General features: G+C 45.0%; 4 protein-coding genes across 11 annotated transcripts in view; 3 read left to right on the forward strand and 1 right to left on the reverse strand.

The window, feature by feature from the left end:
* Positions 1-6: 6 nt before the first annotated feature.
* C21H1orf174 (chromosome 21 C1orf174 homolog) lies at positions 7-3,164 on the forward strand. 6 transcript variants are annotated; one of them, XM_015648163.2, is made up of 3 exons: positions 7-105; positions 665-1,162; positions 1,905-3,164. In XM_015648163.2, exons 2-3 carry the CDS (start codon positions 707-709, stop codon positions 2,025-2,027), a joined length of 579 nt encoding a protein of 192 aa, XP_015503649.1. In that variant the 5' UTR covers positions 7-105; positions 665-706; the 3' UTR covers positions 2,028-3,164. The 6 variants fall into 6 exon arrangements, with proteins under 6 accessions (XP_015503649.1, XP_015503650.1, XP_033375136.1 ...); XM_015648164.2 differs by lacking the exon at positions 7-105 and adding an exon at positions 130-191; XM_033519245.1 differs by lacking the exon at positions 7-105 and adding an exon at positions 228-479.
* Positions 3,165-3,756: 592 nt separating this feature from the next.
* DFFB (DNA fragmentation factor subunit beta) lies at positions 3,757-7,853 on the reverse strand. The gene is made up of 7 exons (XM_015648161.2): positions 7,591-7,853; positions 7,175-7,301; positions 6,907-7,095; positions 6,153-6,232; positions 5,843-6,016; positions 5,332-5,432; positions 3,757-4,867 (listed from the first exon to the last, which is right to left on the reverse strand). The coding sequence occupies exons 1-7, from the start codon at positions 7,702-7,704 to the stop codon at positions 4,651-4,653; spliced, it is 1,002 nt and encodes a 333-aa protein (XP_015503647.1). The 5' UTR covers positions 7,705-7,853; the 3' UTR covers positions 3,757-4,650.
* On the forward strand, positions 7,326-22,057 carry CEP104 (centrosomal protein 104). 3 transcript variants are annotated; one of them, XM_015648130.3, is made up of 22 exons: positions 7,326-7,480; positions 8,558-8,721; positions 9,256-9,429; positions 9,713-9,851; positions 10,437-10,502; positions 10,876-10,952; positions 11,094-11,262; positions 11,537-11,695; positions 12,272-12,499; positions 12,710-12,910; positions 13,395-13,562; positions 14,104-14,277; positions 14,628-14,804; positions 15,241-15,447; positions 15,908-16,024; positions 16,424-16,460; positions 16,539-16,620; positions 17,235-17,343; positions 17,614-17,752; positions 18,444-18,511; positions 18,735-18,825; positions 19,990-22,057. In XM_015648130.3, exons 2-22 carry the CDS (start codon positions 8,609-8,611, stop codon positions 20,121-20,123), a joined length of 2,829 nt encoding a protein of 942 aa, XP_015503616.1. In that variant the 5' UTR covers positions 7,326-7,480; positions 8,558-8,608; the 3' UTR covers positions 20,124-22,057. The 3 variants fall into 3 exon arrangements, with proteins under 3 accessions (XP_015503616.1, XP_015503614.1, XP_015503615.1); XM_015648128.1 differs by lacking the exon at positions 7,326-7,480 and adding an exon at positions 7,864-7,934; XM_015648129.3 differs by lacking the exon at positions 7,326-7,480 and adding an exon at positions 7,955-8,057.
* Positions 22,058-22,091: 34 nt separating this feature from the next.
* Positions 22,092-22,178, forward strand: part of LRRC47 (leucine rich repeat containing 47) — a 5,740-nt gene continuing 5,653 nt past the window's right edge. Inside the window, exon 1 of the mRNA XM_015648024.3 lies at positions 22,092-22,112. Coding sequence (XP_015503510.1) covers positions 22,092-22,112 — 21 coding nt within the window. The remainder of the gene's footprint in view (positions 22,113-22,178) is intronic.

Genomic DNA, 22,178 nt, shown 5'->3' on the forward strand with positions numbered 1-22,178 from the left:
CGCCCACGGCACCGGCACCGGCACCGGGCCCGGCGCTCCGCGAAGGCGGCCCCGGCAGCCAACCCCGCACAGCCCGCGGGGGAAACAGCCGACACGGCGAGCCCGGTACAAGGGACGGGGCCGGGTGGGATGGTGTGTGTGAGGGGGAGAATGATCGCGGGGCCGGGCGATCGCGGAGTGCGGAATCGCAGGTAATTATTAACAGCTGTAATCTGACCATCACCATGTGGGAATTATCAGGAGAATTGAAATAAATTTATCGCCGTTCCTGCGCCTCCTACGTTGTTGTGCCAGTGCAGAAATACGGAGCATATTTAGCCGCTCGTCCTGCTGGGTGATGACAGGCCTGGCACAGTAATTCCCATTAGCATTATCCTTAAGAAAATAAGAGCATGGTGGTTGACCTCGTACGGTGCTAGTTTATTCTCTAAGCAAAGTATTTTTTGCTTGCTGGTGATGGAATGTACATTGCAGGTTATGTAAGCTGTCTGCTCCTCTTTTTCTCTCTTTACATGCACTTTCTACTAATTACTTTTGGATCAAAATGCCACTCGTGTGATGGGGCCCTTCTGTTCTAAAGCAAGCCTTGCAGCTAAAGAGATAAGGTGATTTTATTCTTCTTTTTTTCAAGCGAGTTTTAGGATCTTGTCTTTTTTTCTAACAGTGTTCATCACATGAAGCTGCTGAAGGACAACCTGCAAAGAGGATGAAATGCGAAGAAAGCAGTCTAAAATCAGAGATAGAGGGAGTAATGTGTGAAAGTGGAAACCTTGCTGCACTGGGGGAAACACCCAAAACATCTGATGGGGATGGAGGTGTAGAAGATGCAGGAGACAGCAGTATAGACAGCAGTATAATCCAACAGGAAAAAGATGAAAGCATTCCAGAGACTGATGAAGGGAAGCAGGAAAAGGAGCATGGTGTTTCTCTGGAGCCCCACACAGTGAAACCCAGTGATGCTCCATTAAAAATAGGGGGGTATCTGCACCACTATCAGGTGTTCAGCGAAGAGGAGAGCAGCTGTGGGAGCTTCGATGGGGCCACCTCGGAGGATGCGGATCGCCCGCGGAGGCCGATGTTCCTGGAGCACAGCAGCGGCCTCTCGGATGAGGACAGCAATCAGCCCATGCCAGTGCACCGGTTCTTTGGAGATGTTGAGCTGGTGAGATGATAAGTCTGTTCCTGCTTTATGCCCAGCCCTGGTCTGCTTAAAATTTACCTCAAAACTCTTGGTGAATTTAACCAGTGTTGTTATGCCAGATAAAATTGTCTCCATCAGAGATGAAATTACTTGCCCAGCTAAATTAATTTAAGTGTAAAATCTTTCTTATTTAGACTTTTTAGTCCAATTCCATGAGATAGGTATTTTTACTGATAGTGACATTACGGAGACACAATATTGTTGGCAAAATATATTTTTGGTGGTCTTTAGTTCTTAACAAAATCATAGAACAGCTTGGGTTGGAGGGATATTAGAAATCACCCAGTTCCAGCCCTGCTGCATTGGGATTGTTTGGAATGGAAACTGGTTTCTGTCTGCCTCAGCTTTTGAACTGATCCAAGGGCAAGAGCTTTAAATTTGGATCCCTTGAACAATCATAATTTTGGAGCAAGTAATGCTGCCATCTTTTAGGTGTTTTTTGTGGTCTCTATGGAGCAGTGAGGATTTGGTTAGGGAGCCCTTCACTGCCAATCGCTTCACAGCAGCAGAAGGAATGGTGGCCCTGAGATTGTCCATGAATCTGGCTTGGGTAGACTTCCCTCAAAGCTCCACACTTCAGCTTTGGGTTTGTGCCACTGCCCCCAAGTTGTGTCACCTGTGGGAGGACGGGAGCTGGTGGAGGTAGGAGTTCTGCCATTTCCCACCACAGGCTTTCCTTGTTGATTTGATTTTTTCCCTCCAGCATCTCCCAGCAGTTGTGCTCCCGAGTGTGACGAGGAGCAGGCGAGAAGCCAGGAAGCTCCATTTCATTGCAAAGGAAGATGATGAGGAGGAGGAGGAGGAGGAAGAAGAGGATGTTGTTTAACAACAAACTGTAAACAAATGAAACCATTCTTTTCTTTGCAACCACATGGCAATGGCTGTGTCAGTAACATGAGGTCCTTTTCTCAGGGAGAGAACTGGGAGAGTTTGTTTTGCTGGAATTGGCAGATACAGTATTCCAGTGATTATGTGGGGCAAATACTGAATTTTCAGTGATTTGGAAATAAAGTATAATTTAGCACTTTACCACTGATATTTAGGAAAAAAAACCCCAGGGAAAATAGAAGTTCGTATTGTTTTTTTGTAAATTTGAGCCTCTGTCTTGAAGTATTTGATTTCATTCCATTTTTTTATAAAATGGTCAAGAAAAGGATGCTAGAGCAAGGTTCTTTTTCATTTAATTCTGTGATGTCCCTGGCATCCAGGTAATAAAGGAGAAAACTGACTCCCTGGTACAAAGAAGGTCAAGGGTCTCCCTTGTGTGGGTTGTTTACACCTAACCCAGGACCAATTAAACCTCTAAAATGCAGTTCTGCTGGCAAAATGAAATGCAGGATGTCAGAGTGAGTTCGGTGTGCTCATCTTTGGGAGTTCAGCACGTTTTCATTGCACATCAGCTCCCCAAACACCCACCCCATGGTGCTGCCTCCTCCCTCCACCTGCTGCTCCAAGTTGTCCTTTATTGATCTTCAGCTTTCTTTCAGCAGGGATTTTGGAAACAAATGCTTTGGTGGTGATACACAAGGAATACCATCCCTTGGATTTGATGGACTGAGGAAGATTGCTAAGGCTGTGGGGCAGCCCCCTCTGCATGTTTAAAAAAAAAAGGAGCAACCTCAGCCACTTCTAGGAACTGTTAATTCACCCAGTGTTTGTGGGAATATTTCTTTGAAAGTGTGATTATGCAATAAGATTCTAGATATTTATTGTTATAACTCCTTCTATGTTTCTAAAAATAGAGAGAAAATGTTATCAGCAGATGGTTTAAATAAATATTAATTTCTACAGCTAGAGCCTGTTAAACATTCAAAAGTTGTAAGGCAAACAAATTGCATATGTATGGCATGGTAATGCATTCCCATTTCTACTCCAGCTGATGCATTGTTTCTGTCAAAGATATTCCTTGGCTCCTTTTCACTCTAATTCTGTAACACGGAAAAATCCAGATTTTTTAATTGCATATTCATAGTTCCAGCCCAGCTCTGTGTTGCAGCAGCTCCTCCCAGCATGCCTTCAGTGCTGTGTTTGCTGCTGGCTCTTTCTAGCGAACAGTTTCACACACAGACATTCATTTCACTGTGCAAAATGCATTTTCAGTTTGGGAGACATGTGCCACACAGGTGACACTGGGTTTGTCAGTAAATCCTCCAAGTGCTGCCCTCCCCAGTCTCAAATAATGCAGCAAGGGAAGCTGGAAGGATCGATTGCATGCAGTGGAATTAGAAATCCTGTGTTTAAAATGCACCTCTTTGCTTTTCAGCTTGCAGTGTTTGGGAGGGGACTGAGTTTGTTGTTTAAAGTAAATCAATACTCTCTGTAGCAAAGCTTCCAAGACCCAGTAATTTGGGGCTCAGGCAGAAATACCATATCCACACAATTCCATGTGGAGTAACTGATCCAGAACCAACAATATGAGGGAAAATAGAGTATTCCCTAGTTATTTACAGAGCAATAAAATAGCTGGTGCTCAATTCATATACACATTTCCCTTCATGCTCTATTACACCTGATTAATCTCTTGGTGCTCCTCCATGTACTCACACACACACAGATGTGGGGGCACTTTTTTATTTAAAAAGTTCACACCATTTACATTGACAATCCCAAATGTTCAGTTGCTATCAGCTGGCATAAAAAAAAAAAAAAAATCAAGTAAAAAATTGAACTATTCCTGATTTGTTGCTGCCTGAGGTAGGAAATGTTTTACCAAAGCAATATTCTCCAAGGCAGTGGGTAAACATTACTGTAAACATGATCATTATAGCTGTCCTTGCTGGTGGTGCGTCAAGCAAACTCAAGCTGAAAAGGCAGAAAGGGTAATGAAGGAAATCAGCAGGGAAGATGGCAAACAAAGGCTGGAAAAGCTGAAATGTGAGGAAATGCCGTGGCCTTGCTCTTCTTTCTGGGAGATGCACTTCTGAAGCAATGGCAAAGGGGCAGGTGGGCATGAGGGCGGGAGTTTGGCACAGGTGAGGTGGCAACTCTGCTGCTGAATCACCTTTGGCACTCCTGAAATACAGTGGTTGCTACCTGTGAAAGATAGAGGAAAATATGATCCTAAATCCTTCTTTGTTTGGCTTAATCTCCAGAGGAATAGATATCTGTGAGCCCATGCAGGTTAGTCTGTAAGAAATGTTTTGTCCAAATTTCATTTCCATGTACTATGAGTTTTGGGCCAATGCTGGCCAGAGATGACATGGTAGAATCAGTATCAGCCTTTGGCTCATCTTGTACTTTTATCACACTTGATTTGAGCTGAGGGAAGCTTGTAAGGAGTGGGAAGGCAGGAGAGGAGAATTAAATGGGATATTGGAATGTGCTTTGTGAGGCTCTGGCTGGATTACCCAGCCAGTCTTGTGCCAGGGACTCTCAAATAGTTCTTATTTAAGAAATTGGAGCTATTTAAAAACAACAGACTGACATGATTGAAAAAAGCAGAGACAGCACTAGGAAATCTCATGGGTTTGCTTCCTCTTTCTGTAAATTCTGGTTTTGTCACAGCTGAGGTTATGATTGGTTTTCTTATGGCAAGCAATATGTACGAGTTTTAAATTATCCAGGGTAAACAGCAGCTGATAGAAGTATTCCCAGTTCACTTCTCTCCCGTCTCGTGTTTTGACAGCTTCTGCCAGTTCTGGGACAACAGCACGTTTCTTCTCAATTCTTGGGGACACAAAAGAGAAGACAATATTGCTATCAGGAGTTTTTTCAGAATAATCAAGCCTCCATCTTTCTTTCAGAGCCAGGCAGAACTGGAATTCTTTCTCCATAACTAGGCATATGACTTTTTCTCCCCCAAGGAAATTAGTTTAGCAAATCTTGTTTGCTTCACACCAACATTTGAAATGGGTCAGAGGGGGCTTTGCCAGAGAGGAGAATTCACACAGATAGTACAGTTTTCTTCTATAAAAAAACCTGCACAGAAGCAAAGCAGCTAATGAGAGGCAACACTTCATCTGTCTTCAGGGTTTTGTTCTCAGAACAGCTGCAGCATCCCAGCGCTTTTTCTCACAACATATTCACAGCAGAGCTGACTGCACAGTGGGGTGAAAGGACTAAGGCTAAACCTTTCTGATGAAGCTGAAGGCCACAAAGCAAGTAGGTCTGGATTAACACTTGGTACATACATGTGGTCGAGATTCCAGGTGCTGAAGAGGATCCTGCTTTCCCTGTTGCTGTAGGGGTTGATGGAATGCTTACACGAGCAGTCATCTCTGTCAAAAGGTCCCTGTGAAAGGTGTCACGCTTGTCACCCCAGCATGGTGCTGCCATATGCTAGTGAACCAGAGAGATCCTGTACCCCACATCCCCCCCAGCCTGACACTGCACCCAGAAAGCTGTTTCCTTCCTCTGATGTTGAGGGGGGAATGGGATCAAACTTAAACAAGGGGAAGTTTAAGTCAGGTATACAGAAGAAATTCTTCCCTGTAAGGGTGGTGAGGCCCTGGCACAGATTCCCCAGAGAAGCTGTGGCTGCCCCTGGATCCCTGGAAGTGTCCAAGGCCAGGTTGGATGGGGCTGTGAGCAAACTGGGCTAGTGAAAGGTGTCCCTGGCCATGGCAGGGGTGGATTGAGATGATCTTTAAGGTCCCTTCCAACCCAAATGATTCCATGATTCATCAGGAAGGCTGCAGATACCTGACAGGAGAACCACCCCTCTGCAGTGCACAGGCGTGCTGCCTCTTCCTTCTCCCTTCTGTCAAAGTAGCACCCATTGTACTTCACAGATTTCAGTTTATCTGCCATCAGGTCGATTATCCCTCTGTAGGCATCTTGTGCTGTAGGATGAACGTTTGAAATAAAACCAGTAACCTAGAGGGGGGAAACAGAACAATCATTCCTCGGTGCCTGAGGCTCTTTTCTACAATCACAATATTACACTGTAGAATTACTTTATATTCCTGCAGCCACAGAATTACTGTAGCAGCCTGACATAAGAAACTTTTACCTCTCTCAAGTAACCCCGCATTCTGCTCTCACAGCTGTGCCGCAGGTAGCTGGATTTGTTCTTGAAACGAGACTCCAGCCCTGGAGGAAATGAGGTTATTTTGTACCTTAGCACAGCTCCTCCCCAACTGGGAGTTCATCCTAGCTTTCCACTAACTCAGGTTGCAAAGGTTTTTTAGTTTCCCATTTTTATTTTACTGTTTCAGGACTACCCTGCTCTTAAGCACTTAAAAGGATGCTGTAGAGGATCTGCTCAGAGAGACTAGCGGTATTGTTATACATTTCTTGTTACTGTGTATATGTGGAACACCAAGAAATTGTGAAAGGAAAACAGAATTGTTGGGGAAGAACTGCAGTAATGGCTTGGGAATGGGAAAGCAGACTTACAGAGTGTAAAGAGAACATAACACTCAGCTGACAGAGATGTCCAAGTTATCCATATACTATTAGCAAATCATTAAAACATCATAAATGCAAATTATATTAATGGGGGGAAATGTATTGCAAAGCTATCTTTATTAAAGCAATTTTTTAAAAAAACATCATCTGATAGTAAATGTGCATATACTTTAAAGAAACCTAAACACACATGCTAAATGGAAAGGATAACTAAACCTCTGACCAAGTACCCAATCCCACCAGCCAGAAGATCTCCCAAACTTTGCTTTAAGAGCAACAAAACTAACAGAAGTGACTTTTCAGAGCAGAGATGACCTGGGAGTCCCGTAGCAGCTTCCTACGGCAACAAAACATACCTTCAAACCATTTCTTGTCGTCTTCCTTGTCCTCGGCCAGAATGTTTTCGCTCAGGTTGTGGATGAGATCCGCCAGCAGCTTCTGCCTGTGGGGAGCCCGCTCGTCCATCAGCAGCCTCCGCGCAGCCTCCACCACAGCGCCCTGCTGGCTGCAGAACGCGGCCAGGAGCCGCTCGATGTCGCTGGCACCTGGGGCAGGTGAGGGGGCACCGGCTGAGCCCCCGGGGCCGGCGCGGTCCCCGCGCCCCCCGCCCGGCCCCGCACTCACAGCCCCGCCAGCTCTCCCCGGGGCCCAGCAGCACCAGCTCCGTCTGCGGCGGCAGCGCTCGGAAGTAGCTCTCGGTCAGCTCCGTGCCGTCCTCGTAGAGGCAGAGGCGACTGCCTGCCAAGGGAAGCTGCCCCACGGGCGGGTGAGATGAGGGCGGGACCCCGGCTCCGGGCAATCCCGGCCGCAGCGGCTGCAGCTCCGTACGCGTCAGCTCCAGCCCCGGCCCGGAGCTGCGGCACCCGGCAGTCCCGCTCCCGTCCAGCATCGGCAGATCCGCCCCGCATCCGTGAGCAGCATCCCAGTCTGGTATGGTATCGTCCCTTCCCGTCCCGTCCCTCTAGCACCCGGCAGCCCCCCGCCCGTCCCGCACCATCCGCAGCCCGGCAGTGCTCGGTCCGGTCCGGTCCGGTCCGCACCTGCAGCAGCCGGCAGCCCTTCCTCAGCAACCCGCGCAGGCTCCCGGCCGCCACCCCGAACTTCTGCGGGCCGCCGCACCCGCGCAGGCGGAAGGGCCGCAGCGGCTCCGCCATGGCCGGGCCGGGGTCGGTATCGGTATCGCGGCCAGAGCCGGGGCCGGGGTCGGTGTCGGTATCGGAGCTGGAGCTGGAGCTGGAGCCGGGGCCGGGGTCGGTGTCGGTATCGGAGCTGGAGCCGGGGCCGGGGCCGCCCCGCGCAGGCGCTCCGGGGCCGGCGGGGCGGTCGCGCCTGCGCGGCGGGGCCGCGTTGCCATGAGAGCGGCGATGGGGCCGCGCTGAGGCAGGTGGGGCCCGGCCCGGCGCTTCCCCCCGCCCTCCGCGCTCCCTCCGGCCCGGGGATCCCTCGAAGTCCCGCCAGGCCCTCGCGTGCTTTGTCCGCCGCCCGTCCTCGCTGTTCCCCCGGAACGGTGCGGCCGTGACCCTTCGGGCCTGCGCCTCCTGCGGGATTGGGGCCGGCACGGGGAGGGAGGGACGGGGCCGGTGTTGGTGCCATAACACCGGCACGGCCCGGGGTGGGAAGCGGTGTCCCCAGCAGTAGCCGCAGTGGGTGCGTGGCTTTCCCCAAGAGACTTAATCTGACAAAGAGACTAATTGTGCTTTTCTTTTTGTTCCTCTGACGCCAACACATAGCATGGTGCAGGTACAGGTTGCTTCTGTATGCATTTGGAACTTTTAGTTTCAAGGTCCATCTTGGGTTAGCAGTTTTACTTTATTGGCAGACTGCTCTGCAAGTGATCTAAATCCTCGTTTTGCTCAGCACTAATCAAAGCTGCACCAAAAGAACATTCATGGTGCCAATGTTAATTAAAGGGAATATATATTTGCTCTCATAATTTACTGACTTGACAGACCACAGAATGCAATTCTTTAACACTAGTGCCTTAGTGGATTTTTGTCATCCTTCCAGGCATGAGTTTAAGCTTGAAGGCTGTGGCTGTGACCAGCTCAGCTCCCCAGGATGCCACACAAGATCGGTTTCACTGTGGTCAGTTCGTCGGGACACGAGGATGGGTTCAGTGCTCGGGAGCTGATGGTTCACGCACCGACAGTGAATGGGTGGCGATCGCCCAGGTACTGTGAGGGGATGGTCTTGGAGCACTGAATTTCTGAAGCGCCAAGTTTAAAACGAGTGGCAGATGTACCGTGCATGGTCAGAGCAGTTTGCAGTATCCTAAAGCAAAAAACCAAACTGATAAAGCAAAAAAAAGTTACTTTAATCCCATGAAACCCTCATCCAGGGGAAAAAAACACCTTGGTTAATGCCTAAAGGCACTGCATTGTATTTGAATAAAGTCCTGGAAAATGAAGATGAAAACTGGTTTTGTTCTTGGCAGTTTTGGAGTTTGCAATTGCTCTGGCTTAGTATGAAAAATCCATTTGACTCAGCACATCTTCTAAATGTCTGCAGGACATACCTGAACAGATGCACGCAGTAAAGGGAAGGGAAAGGAAAAGTGTTTCCACTCTACTCCTGGGATTCTTACAATATTTGTAATGTTTGCTTACAATTAATAACTTGAAAGTTCCATAATTAAATGTTGCTTAAGTTGGAAGTGAAGTCCGCATTAAAAAGATGATTGAATTCAGAAACTGTGTCTCTTTCAGGCTCTGTCAGTACCCCCAGGAAATCATCCTGCAGTTGGTGGAGAGGTGTCGGATCCGGAAGCTGCAGCTGCTTGCTCACCAGTACATGATTGCAAGCAAAATTGAATTCTACATCAGTGAAAGTCTGCCTGAATACTTTGCTCCATATCAGTCAGAGAGGTTTCAGAGACTTGGGTGAGCCAGAAAATTCTGGATCAGTTTATTGTCTTAACCAGAAAAGCTTCAGGGGAAAATAATACTCACTATGGGTTGTGTGTGATGTGGACATGCTGTGTGAGCAGCTGAGAGATCCTGATTTGTTTTATATCTGTGACAAAGCTGGAGATGTAGGTGAATTGCCTTGCCAGCTGACAGCACAATTTGTTTCAGTTATGAGGGAGTTTTAAACCTGAGGGTCAGAAATCCACCTGTGTGTTTGGATGTATCATCTGCTCATGTGTTATGTTTTCCTTCCCAGTTATGTCCCGCTCTCAGACAATGAGAAGACTGATTTCAGAGCTCGAGAGTTGAAATCTGTGTACATGGATGCAGTTGGCCAGTACCTCAAGCTGATTTTCCATAAAAATTATGTCAATAAATACAACTTGTATGGGCAGGTGAGTTAGAAGTCCTTACCTGGTAACCTAGGTGACACTTCTATAGTAAAGAGCAGGCACAGAAATCTGCTCCCTTGATTTGTAGAAGCAAAAAATGTTGTTTGAAAACCCCTGTGTTTATTTTAGTTTATTTTAAAGTACAAAAACATGAATAACAGACTAGAAGTGAGTTTGGATCAGGTGGGTGCACCTCATCCAGAGCAGAGTCGAGGGCACATTCTGTCACTCTTGCTGTGGTTTAGCCCACACAGCAGGGTCTGTGTTGAGGACAAAGAACTCCCTCTGAGAGCAGCTTTGGGGCCCCAAGGCACTCTGAGTGTTTTGGACCTGTTGTGGCATTAAGTGAAGATGTTGCACAGCCACCATGGTACAGACACACAAACACCTGCCTCAGTTCTGCTGGCACTCATTTCAGCACAGTGGGGTTGTAGGTTTGGTGATACATTTTCAATGGAGCAGGGAAGCACATTTAGCACTCTGCTTCTCTCTGCTTCCATATCACACTCCTGACCACAGGCCCTGTCGTTTTAGTTCCAAGGAAAGAAGAATGAGCTTACACATTTAATTTTCTGTGAATTTGTGCAGGTTGCCCTGGTAGCTGTCAACATCATCGGGGATCCAGAAGACTATGGCAATGACAGCATGAGCAGTGTAAGTCCAAAGCATCCCTGTCCTTTTACTGATGCTCCATTTCTTCAAGTACAGAAAAAAGTACAAGTTACTTCCTGGAGTAATGGGATGAACATTTTTTGTGCCAGTTCTGTGCTTTAGCAGACCTGTGTAGCACTAATTTATTTTTAAAGTTATCTTGAAGCAAGAAAGTCGAGCCTAATATGGGAATAGAAAAATTAAAATAAAATTATTTGGGATGTTTTCATCTTCAGCATCTCCAGGTTCTCTTGCTTCAATGTGCCCCAAAACTCAAGTGCTCTGTGTTGCAGAGCTGATGTCAGAATTCTGTCTTGAACACACACCTGCTGTTGTGGCATGTGCAATAAGATGTTCTTCCCCCACCTTTCCAAAGCCTTCCAGAGAGAAGCTGATAGATCACTACTTGGGAATTAAATTGGATGACCCTGCCTTAGATGGAACTTACCTTGGGTAAGGATGTTCTTGGCATACACCCTGGCAAAACCTCTGCTTGGCGTAAAGTAGTTGTTGACCTGTGTTTTGTTGATTCCCTGCTAATGAAAAGAGAAGCCTACCTTATTGTGGTTTGCTTTATTCATTTTCTGCCTTCAGGAAACGTGACTCCATTTCACCTCTGGATGATCTGGCCTTTGACATGTACCAGGACCCAGAAGTGGCTCAGATAATCCGGAGGCTGGATGAGAAGAAGAGGGAAGCTGTGTGTCTCGAGTACTATGACCATGCCAAGAAGCTCAAACAGGCCATTGCAGACTTGCAGAAGGTGTTGTTGGAATATCTTTGATACCTAAGTGGAGCAGAGCTCCAGTGGCTCATCGGGGCCTTGGTGTTTGCGTGGAATTGTAATGATTTTCCATATATTTCCCAAAAGAATAATTTTAAAATCAGATAGCTTGATTGAGTAATTTGGCTTGATTGAGTAATTTGGCTAGAAGCAATGAAACAAGTAGAGTAAGATGATTCCAAGAAATGCTCAGTAAAGTGATTCCAAGAAGTGTTCAGTAAGATGATTTCAAGGTGATTTGTACCAATCCTAGGTGGGGGAGAGACTCGGCCGGTACGAGGTGGAGAAGCGTTACGCTGTAGAAAAGGAGGATTATGACCTTGCCAAGAAAAAGAAGGAGCAGATGGATGAGTACAGGCTAAAGGTGTACCAGCAGCTGGACCTGCATGATCTCCTGGATACAAAGCTGCTGGTGGGTGCTGTTAGTCCAGCAGAGTGTTCTAAATAGAAATGGCAGAGCAACCAAACTTCATTCACAGGTTAATGGAAATTTCGAGATTTACTGAAGATTTCAGTTTTCTGTTTGGATTGTGGATTTCTCTCAATGTGTTGTTTTATGAATGTGTTTAGTTCTCCATAAATCCTGTTACACTGTTGAGGTCTCAAGAAAATGGCATTAGAATTCTGAATGTTTTGCATAATTTCATGACTACCTGATGCAGATGAATAAGGTACTTTCTCATATTTTGGAGGGTTAAAGGAGGCTTAGGCTGGTATCAAGGCTAATAATACAGAGTCCATGTGATTTTTTATATACATACAGTCATGTAATGTTCTTAGAACACGAGGTTTTATAGTCTCTCCCCACACAGAATTATTTTCTGACTGTTTCATAAAGCTGCATCAAGTGGGAATGATGACACACCTGTGAGCCACGTTCAGTGTTTACTTGAAATCCCCAGAAGCCCATTGACAGGGCTGTAGATGTACTGACTGATTTTAGCACACATTTTTAGCCTTGCTGTAAAAATCTTTTTACTTTTCTCAGATCCAAAAGCCACCTGAGTTGCCTTTGGGATCTGTGAGTAGCACTGAGAGCCCCCAGAGCTCCCCTCCTGAGCCCGCAGACGCACCCCAAGGAGAGCCCCGGAGGGCAGAGCCTGTGCTGGAAGAGCAGTTGGTGGATCCCACTCCTGAGCTTGTTGTTCCCTCCCAGTCCCCTCTTTCTCCTCGGACTCAGCCCACAACCTCCAAGGAAGTGTTTTCCAAGGAAAATGTGAGTAGTGTTCCCTCTGTTACTACAGAAACATGTCAGAGCAAACAATCTGATGTCCAGCCTTCCAAATAATGTGGTTATTCTCATGGTTAACTGGGGAATGATGCTGCTTTGATGGGAGAAAATTGCACTGAGGTGAATCCAATTAGTGATAAAACCACTTTACATCTAAGTCATTTCCAGAACAACAAATTTTATCTTTTCTGCTAGGCTGAATTTTTACCTTATGATGAGAGACCTCTCCCAGCCATCTGCAAGCAGGTGGATGAAGCTGTTGCCTGCCTTGAGCCAGAGGTGACTGAAGAGGGCATGGGTGATACTCCAAGGACTGGCAATACTGAGGAGCCTGAACTCACAAAAAAGGCACTGAGGGAAGCCAGCCCTGTTGTGGAAGTTTTTGGAGAGACTTTGGTAAGAGCCCAAAACCCAGTAAAACAAACCTATGGGTTACTGTGCTCTGTGTTGAGAGGATTTTTGTGCTCAGAGCTGCTGTTTTGAAACCTGAGCTTAAAATTTGACCTTGGCTCTATGGCTGCCTGTTTACAGCATTTCAGCAAATCTGTAGCTTTGATGATCGATTACATGATAAACAGACAGGATCCAGCAGACTGCTTTAGGGTGTGAACCTAGAATACCCATAACTTGCCACTTTCTTTTGCAGGGAGAGAAATCCTCACTGTGCCTGGAAGGGCTCCATGAGCCTGACCTGTTAATCCCATTTCACTCATCACACTTCAAAATGCATGCTTTTAATAAAGCCAGATTCCTGTGGGGAACACCTGGGGATTTCATGCTTCAATTCATGTTCTTTGAGGCTGGTTCTCTATATAACTGTTAAATATGTATTGAAATACCTGTAGGGATCTTTTAAGAGATAGACTTGTTCTGTGCTCAGGTTTCAGGAGCGTATTCCAGAACTTGGTCGTGTCGAGAAGACGCTTTACTGACTGTGTACAAGAAGCTGATGGAAGTGTCAGTGGACACTCCAAAGGAGGATTTAAGGAACATGCTGAGGGCTGCTGTTTTCCTTGTGAGGAGGGCCATCAAAGACACTGTGTCTTCAGTAAGTTGGGATAGGTTTGATGCTCCAGTGGACTGGCAGCCGAAATTGCAGAACCGAGAGTTGGAACAAATAGTTTATAAATCTACTGCTAAATAAATCCAAAATCAAAACAAATCCCCTCATAACTCCCAAAACAATTGGGCATTGAACAGATGGAAAAACGCTGCCCTGGACTGAGCCATGAGCTGATGCAGTAAATGTGCAGTGAGGTTGATTCTTTTTCTTTGTTAAAGCTGAAATACAGCAATGAGTTAACTTCTAGTTTCCAGCTCAAGGGACTACACTTAGCTGAAGGATGCTTGGGCATCAAATAAACCTTATATTAGAAGAAGAAAACTGAGCTGGTACTCTTTATGAAACAATTTCTGAAGCTTTTTACCAAAGTCCTAGCAACAGGTTTTCTGGAAGACAGTTGTCTGAAGAAGCTTCCATTAAAGGGTGTTACTGTTATTCCTGACTAAGAATAGGTTTTACTCTACTGTCTGAAAACAGGGGTCTTTGTGTTATTTTTTCTCAGTGCTTCCTTTTTTTTTTAAATTAGGTTTTTCAGGCTTCCCTGAAACTTCTAAAAATGATCATTACCCAATATGTACCGAAACACAAACTAGGAAAGCTAGAAACTTCTCATTGTGTGGAAAAAACCCTGCCACATTTGCTCCCTAGAACAGGAGACTCTTCATCCCGTCTTCGTCTTCTGGCTTCAACCTTCATCCAGGCGGGTGTTTCCCTTCAAATTCGGGAGCTCACAGGTGAGAAACACCTGATCAGAGTGGACTGTGATACCAGGCTCGGCTGCTGTGAAGTGTTACAGCTTATCACAGAATCTTGTCACAATTTATCACAGAATAGGTGGGGTTGGAAGGGCCCTCTGGAGATCATCCAGTCCAAGCCCCTGCCAGATCAGGGTCACCTGGAGCAGTCTGGGGGTCCCTGCTGCTGCTGCAGGTGTGACTCTTGTGTTCTCTGCTTCAAGTGACCTACAGAGAGGAGAAAACTCTGCTTTGCAGAGACAGGTCATTATCCTCATCCAGCATCTGTGTACTCACTGAATCTGTGTGTTTCTAGGAAATGGCACTGTGCCCTGAAGTAAAACCTCTCCAGATTATTCCAGTCCACCTGGTTAAAACATTAAAACCAAACTCCCCAACACACCTGGCAATGAGTCATGTGGAATTGGTGGAATCTCTCTTGCGAGCCATGGGGACTGAAAACTCTGGGTTTACCATCAACAACGTCATGAAGGTAAGAGGTCGAGATTACAGCACATGCAGGATTTTCTGATGGTTTTCTGGGGGCTTGCCTGGCTTTTTTGGTGTGCTTGAGAATTCCTGAAAAGGTGTATTCCCCTAATCAACAGTGCTGGTAATTTTAGACCAGGTTGGACAGGTCTTGGAGCAAGTAGGAAGGTCTAGTAGGAAGTGTCCCTGCCCATGGTATGGGGTGGAATGAGATGGACTTGAAGATCCCTTTCAACCCAAACCATTCTGGGATTCTATGAAGCGAGATGTTAATATCTGGAAAAAAGAGCCAATGGGTTAATAAGTGTTTGCAAAAACGTATCTTGTAGGAAGATTTCTTTTGCTGCAGGAGAGTCTTGGACTAATAATATCTAATAAAACTAATAAATCCTTAAAAATGCAAGAAAATAGAGACATAATTTTTTTATAATTATTTCCAGTTTGCCACAGGAGCTCTGGAGCACAGGGCTCAGGAGGTGCGTGAGGTGGTACTGCGGATCATCTTTGCCATGTACAGGGAGCACAGGGCAGCTGTGCTGGAATATCTCCCACCGGACGATGCCAACGCCCGCAAGACCATGCGCTACAAAACTCTCTTTGAGGGGTTTGCCAAAATCGATGGGAAATCTTCTGAAACTGAGCTGAGGGTAGGTAATGAGAGGCAGAACATACAGGGCTACTTCAGACATGGCATTTGGCTGAGTGGTGTCCTGAGTTCATGGCTGGACTCTGCACAGGTAGCAGAGTGTCTTCAGGTGTGTGGTTAATGTTCCTTAGTGTGGAATGCTGAGTGTGTTCCCTATACTCACTCTTGGGAATAAAGCCAACAAGGAATACTGAGATGGACAAGCAGTTTGGATTTTCTGCTATTTTCTGCTGCCAATCCTTAGGAACAATAAGCCCAATGGCTTTGCTGTGTGTTCCTTTCAGGTAGTGCAGAGGAATTTGGGGAGAGGGAGGTGTCACTGTATCACACCCACCACTTAACCAAGCAGAACATTTCCTGTCCTGTATGAACCATGAGTTCTGTGCTGATGTGTTTTGCAATCTCTTGTGTATGAGGGATGGTTCCAAAGCTTTTGGAACTGACAGAGTATTTCCTCCTAGGCACAGAGAAAAGCAGCAACAGAAGCAGAGAAACAGAAAAAGGAAGAAATGAAAGTTCTAAAAGGTCACCCAGCAGCTTTAAAGTTAGAATTACAAGCAGAGGTTGAAGCTGAAGAGGTGAGCATGTTTCAGTTTAAGGTTGTTTTAATCCTTCGCTTCTTGGATATCATGGACTTAGATAATGAACATTGGTGTTGTCTCATTAAAAAGAGTGAGAAACTCCAGACATACACTGGGTGACTTTTCTCCTCAGCAGTCCAGCTTAAAATCTGGGTGTTGTTTTTCCTAACATAACGTAAAATTTGGATTCTTTATTATAATATAACAATATAATAATACTTTTATAATATAAAATAATACCTTAATACAAGAGATTTGCATTAGAACCAGAAGCTCAAATGTTGTAGTGTGTTGGCTCTGCTTCTAAATTTTAAATTCCACACAGAAGTCAGAATGTAGTGTGTTCCCTTTCTCTCTGGAAGGCAAATTTCTGAGTTAAATTTCTTTGTTCAATAGGAGAAAGAATCTGATTTTCACAAGACAGAGGGTCAAGGTAGGTAGTTTCAAATAAGAGTTAAGAAATGTAGGTGAGTTAAAATGTGATCTTGGTTTAATAGTTCTCTTCTTACAGGTTACCAGGAATACGAAGGCCCCCGGGTTACAGCAGCAAAGATTCAGGAGGAACTTTCCTCTGTTGCAAATTACCTGGATAAGTAAGTGAGATGAACCTCTAATCACCTTAAGCCCTTGGTGTCACCTGTGAGCTCCTAACAGTAATAACGTTTTTCCAGTAAATCAAAGCTAATACCCTCAGCAGTGAAACAATAAAGACTAAAATCTCTTCTAACAGATTTGGAATTATCACCAGGCAATCCTAGGTGCTTTTTTTTTATGTTCTTGGATGGTGTGACTTTGTACTTTTTTTTCTGAGTATTTGCTTGTGGGATAAGAAATAGCCCCAGTTTAATGTTCAGCTGCCAGTGTGAAATAAGGGAAAAATGTGGTGTGGCTTTGCTGGGTGTCAGAGGAGGAGGGCATAGAAGAAGCCCTTGGAAATTCTGGAGCCAGGTGAGTCAGTTTTGGTGGACTGCTCTCAGAGCTTCTGTGGAATTAATCATTCTATAAGAAGAAATGTTCTATAATTGTATTTACCCTACGGTTAATACCCTACAATCCAGTACCTGCCTCATCCTAAGCTCATCTCTACACAGGGAAAAGAAACTTTTCAAGATACTGGCTGTTCTTGAGAGCAGCTTGGAACAGAAGGAACAGGGCTCATCCATTTCTCTCTGATGTCACTGATATTTGCTTTTTTTTTTTTTCCTAGCTTGTGTATTTTTTGTGGTGAAAGGAATGAATCCTTCACAGAGGAAGGGTTGGATCTGCATTACTGGAAGCATTGCCCCATGTTAACCCGATGTGAGCACTGCAAACAGGTCAGCCTGAACTTCCCAGAGCTACTAAGTCATGGACTGTTGTTATTCTGGCTTAGAGGTGTTGCAAGATATTTAACACTTGGGCAGGTGAATTCTGAATGCACCTGTGTGATTTGGGTGGTGCTTGGAAAAGAGTGGGATTAGAAAATGAGTTAATAAGTGGACTGAAACTGAATTTTCCCTTTGTCATTTTGGAAGGTGAGGCTAAACTGATAGTTTTTTAATCCCATCCCTGTTTGCTCAGCACAAACCTTGCTGGCTGTGTTGCAGATGCTGGAGATCTCCAGCCTGACAGAACACCTGCTGATTGACTGTGACCAAAGGGACAGCTTTGGGAGGTGCCCACGCTGCAGAGAGGCCGTGCCCAGGGACATGCTGCCCAGACACATCAAGAGCAGGGTTTGCAATCGTGAGTAGCTCCAAACAGGAAGGTGAAATATCAGAGGTTCAGACTTTTAAACACCAGGGATCTTTGGCAATTCAGACTGCTTGTGCTTTGGACTTAGGGATCTAAGTAAATTCTCAGAAGGGAATAAATTTGGGATAAATACCTGAGTTTTCCAGTGCTTGGCCTCTTTGAATGGGTGTGGGGAGGGTGAGTGGAAAGACTGGAAAGTCTCTTCCATATCCCCGTAGATTAAGCAGTATCCCAGCACAGAAAGGACATGGACCTGTTGGAATAGGTTCAGAGGAGGCACTAAGTTGATCAGAGGGATCAGTCACCTCTGCTATGGGGCAAGGCTGAGAGAACTGGGATTGCCTGGAGAAGAAAAGGCTTTGTGGTGACCTAATTGTGGCCTTCCATTAGGGACTGAAGGGACTACCAGTGGAGAGAGGCTATGTGCAAGAGTCTGGAATGATGGGATAAGGGGGAACTGGATGATCTTTAAGGTTCCTTGCAATCCATGTGATTCTGGATTCTGAGACTCCTTTTGATCTTGTTTTGATGAAGATGATTAAACACAGGACTTCTCTGGGAGCAGTTAATGATAACATGGCAGGAACTGGGTTAGACATGGGGTAGTTTTATGCACTTGCTACGCAAATTCTCTTCTTGTGTCTGAAATTAGTCTTTCTTTGCAATTCTTACATTATTTCAGCTGCCAGATCAGAAAATATGGCAAACCACTGCCCTTTGTGCCATGACAACTTTCCCCCTGGAGAGGAGGTGAGGCCACCCTTCACATTGGGCAGATGTTGTTAATGTGATAGGCCTTTCAAGGTATATTAAAATAATGGAGATATTAATTTCCATTTCATAGCAATCTGCTTTTAAAAAAGCAGATTAAAGTGCTGTTGATATAAAGTCTGTACACAATTATTATTTTGCCCATGTGATATTGACTAAATTTGCTGGAGTTGTATTATCACTTCTTTGTAATTCACTTCAGGCCTGGAGATCTCACCTGATGGGCAGAGATGGCTGTAAAATGAACCAGCGGAGGACATCCCCCATGAACAAAACCATTGTGGTGCAGCCTGGTAAGACATTAATTAATGATAATAACATTTATGCTTTTTACTGTGTTGCCTTTGCTTAAGGAGAGTGTTTAATCTCCCAAGATCTGGGTCTGTGCAACTGGTGGTTTGCATTGGGGTGATCTAACTGACAGTTCTTGTGCTGGAGCAGTTTGCTTGGGGAGCAAATTCCCAAAATCATGCAATAATGATCATGTTAAAAGGAGGACACAAGCTCAGCTGGTGGGGAAAACTGGCAGATTTGATAAGTTGATCAGTTCAGGGGTTTTTTTTAGCGGAACAAGGTGACCATGAATAGAACAATCAGCTGAACAGTGTTCTGGAAAACTCCTGAACGCTGACACAGGGAACCAGAGCCTGATTGAGCTTTTAGCATCCAATGAAAGTTTGCTAATCTGATCCTAATTACAGGGTAAACTGAACAGTGAGTGCTGTGCACTGCTTTTCATTCCAGTCCAGACTCAGGAACCTGACAGATTTATCATTGTGCAGCTTTTTCACCGTCAGAGAGACATTGATGATGTCAGGTGGTGGTTTTTTCCAACAGTTGCCTTATGAAGAATATGGAAAATCCTTTTATTTCCAGAACACAGAAGTTAAGCAAACTGCCTACAGCACCAGAACTTTTGGTCTGTAATACCCAAACTTTTCATCCTTCTGACTCTTTGGAGTTTTTTAGTCATCTGTGTATTCAGAGTTCACCTGCTCTGAGTTGTGCTCTGCTCATATCTGCATGTCACTATTCCAGGAACCTGGAATGAGCTGTGGAATTTGCCATTCCAGCTGACCTAAGTGAATCATAGGGTTAAACTCAGCATTATTTGTGTTAAACTGGACCCACAGTCCTGTCTGTCCTCAGCTTTGCTGTTTGTACTGGCTAACGAGATGCCAGTCAGTTGTTAATTTATTACTGCTTAGAATTGAAACCAAAAGCAAATCCTGCCTGGATAAGCTCTGATTCGAGAGCTATTTCCTAGAGATAGGAAAGAAGCCCTGAACATTCAGTCTGAGCACTGCTGATGTGGAACATGATGAGGCTCAATGCCTGCCAGCTTCTGGTTGCTTCAGTCATTCAGATTTAACAGATTTTGGGAATCAAAATGGTGGATTAAATTTTTTCCTGGGACTAGATGTGCTTGCAATAATGATCTGTTTTTGTCTTTTCAGCCAAAGTGGGTGGCCACAATTTAAGGAAACCGGGTCCTTCAGGAGCAAAAATTCAACCTCCTTCAATAGGAAGCAAGATCAGAACCCGAGAGGGCCCAAATAAAAGCAGTAGCAAAACATACTCAAAGCAATGACAGGACAAGTATTTCTTCCTTTGTCTGAATAACTGGGCACATGGCTGTTCAGAGCTATTTAAAAATTGTGGGCTACTTGTATCATCTTTTGTGTGGACTGTTTTTAGCCTTGAGCAGTGCCTGGTGTGATCCCCACGGCTGTCACTGCAGCACTGTGCTTTGCTCCTAGGAATGCTCATGTTGGAAATACAAAATGTTTTAAAACAAAACCATTATTTTTACAGATAACTGTGCTCTCTTTTCCAATCCCATGTCTGTAATTAAATGGTTCAAGCACATTAATTATGTCAAGGGAGAGAAGTCTCTTCCCTGGGTCCTGTGAGGTGCTTGAGGAACAGGAGCCATGCCTGGGGGAAGCCTGGCCTCATGTGTATGCCAGATTTAGGGTTCTAAAGGCAGCAGAGCTATACCCAAAGCACTGCTCAATCCCAGGAATTAGCACCACATGGAAAAGCCAGAGGGCTGGTTGGATGTTTTCCTGTGCTGTGCCACTCTGCAGGAGGTAACAGTTCATTGTTGCCTCTCTCACTGTGCACCAAGTGCCTTATGAGCCCACTTGGCAGGAGGGTTAAACTAAACCCTCCAAGTCTGTATCCCCAACAAATGGCCCCTTACAGAAATGAAAAAAACAATCTTGGTTGGGCCTTGAAGAGCTTGAATTAGTAAATTTAGACCTTTCTGCCTGCTTTAGTGCACTTTCAGCTCAAATACTGAGCTTCTCTATTTAGATATTGATTAAAATAACCATCTATAGACTGGAGTACATCTTTAACAACTTCAGAGAGACAAAGTCTATTAAGACCCAAGGCATGAAGCTTTGTACCAAAGCAGCAATTCTCACATCTCTACCTGTAATGTTCCAGCTGTTGCTTTCCAGTGTGGAACTGGTACCATGGGCACGAGAATGAGTGATCATGATATGAGGGGAAATTTGGGGGTTTTTTTGCTCCCATGGAGTGACTTTGTGGCGTTGTTTTGTATATACAGAGCTGATTTTGTAATACAGTTTTTCTAGTTTGCCTGCAGTCTGCCTACCAGCTTATGGGTTTTCCAGGTACATCAGTGTGCTTGGATTTCAAAAATATTTGTGTAAATTGTTTCTCTAACTCTTTCAAATACATATCTCAACAATTACACACACATTAGGAATATATATATATATATACATATAGGTATTTTTATTTTCCCTTTAGTGACATGGGTTCCTATTTGAGAACCTGATTCTGTATGCTGAATAAATAATAAATATCTCAAAATAACCATTAATCTTGCTCAGAGGTGTAAGGATGAAAACTACTCTCTGGTACAAAAAGGAAATAACCTAGCAATAATAAAATGGCAATTTTTTAGAATGTGAAAGGACCCTTTTGGAGTACAGTAGTACCCACCAGTGTCATGTTTAAAGGTGGATTTACTGAGGTTGCTCCTTAATTAACAACCTGGGTTTGCTGCAGTGGCAAAATAAACACTCGATTGAAGAACACTGTGAGGTTTGGTGCTGTGCCACCAAGTCTTGAGCCAAATATTCCAGAGAAAATCCATTGCACAGGTGTGGATCTGGGCAGTGAAAGAAGGTCTGCAAAGTGTTGGACTGGAACCTGGATTTGGCAATAATGTGGCCTCAGTGGGAAAGCAAGGAAAGAGTGTGATCCCTGTCCATTTGAACTGTGCCTGAGTGTCAGCTGAGGCGTTTTCATGTGTCACTGCAGAGATGATTCCAGAGCAGCCCCTGTCCGTGAATGCAGGAGTTGATCTCATCCCAAAAGACCTCTTGGTGTTCCACTATCCCAAGAGAGCAATTTACAGTGATTGGATGTTCCTAAGTGCTAGATGAACAAATCAGATACTGAAATCTGGGAAATTTTATCAAGAAAAGGAGTCTCTTGTGTTAAATGTAAGTTATTGCACATATTTAATAAATTACTTTAGCCAGTCTGGAGAGTACATCTGCATTTTCCACCTGCTACAATGGAAATCGGTACAGGTGGGGTGAGGCTGTGGCTCCTGCAGCACCTGTGGGTACCTGTGAGTGCTGTATGTGTGAGCCCTGCCTGT

The sequence above is a fragment of the Parus major genome, chromosome 21 (genome assembly GCF_001522545.3).
Source record: "Parus major isolate Abel chromosome 21, Parus_major1.1, whole genome shotgun sequence".
Lineage (NCBI taxonomy): Eukaryota > Metazoa > Chordata > Aves > Passeriformes > Paridae > Parus > Parus major.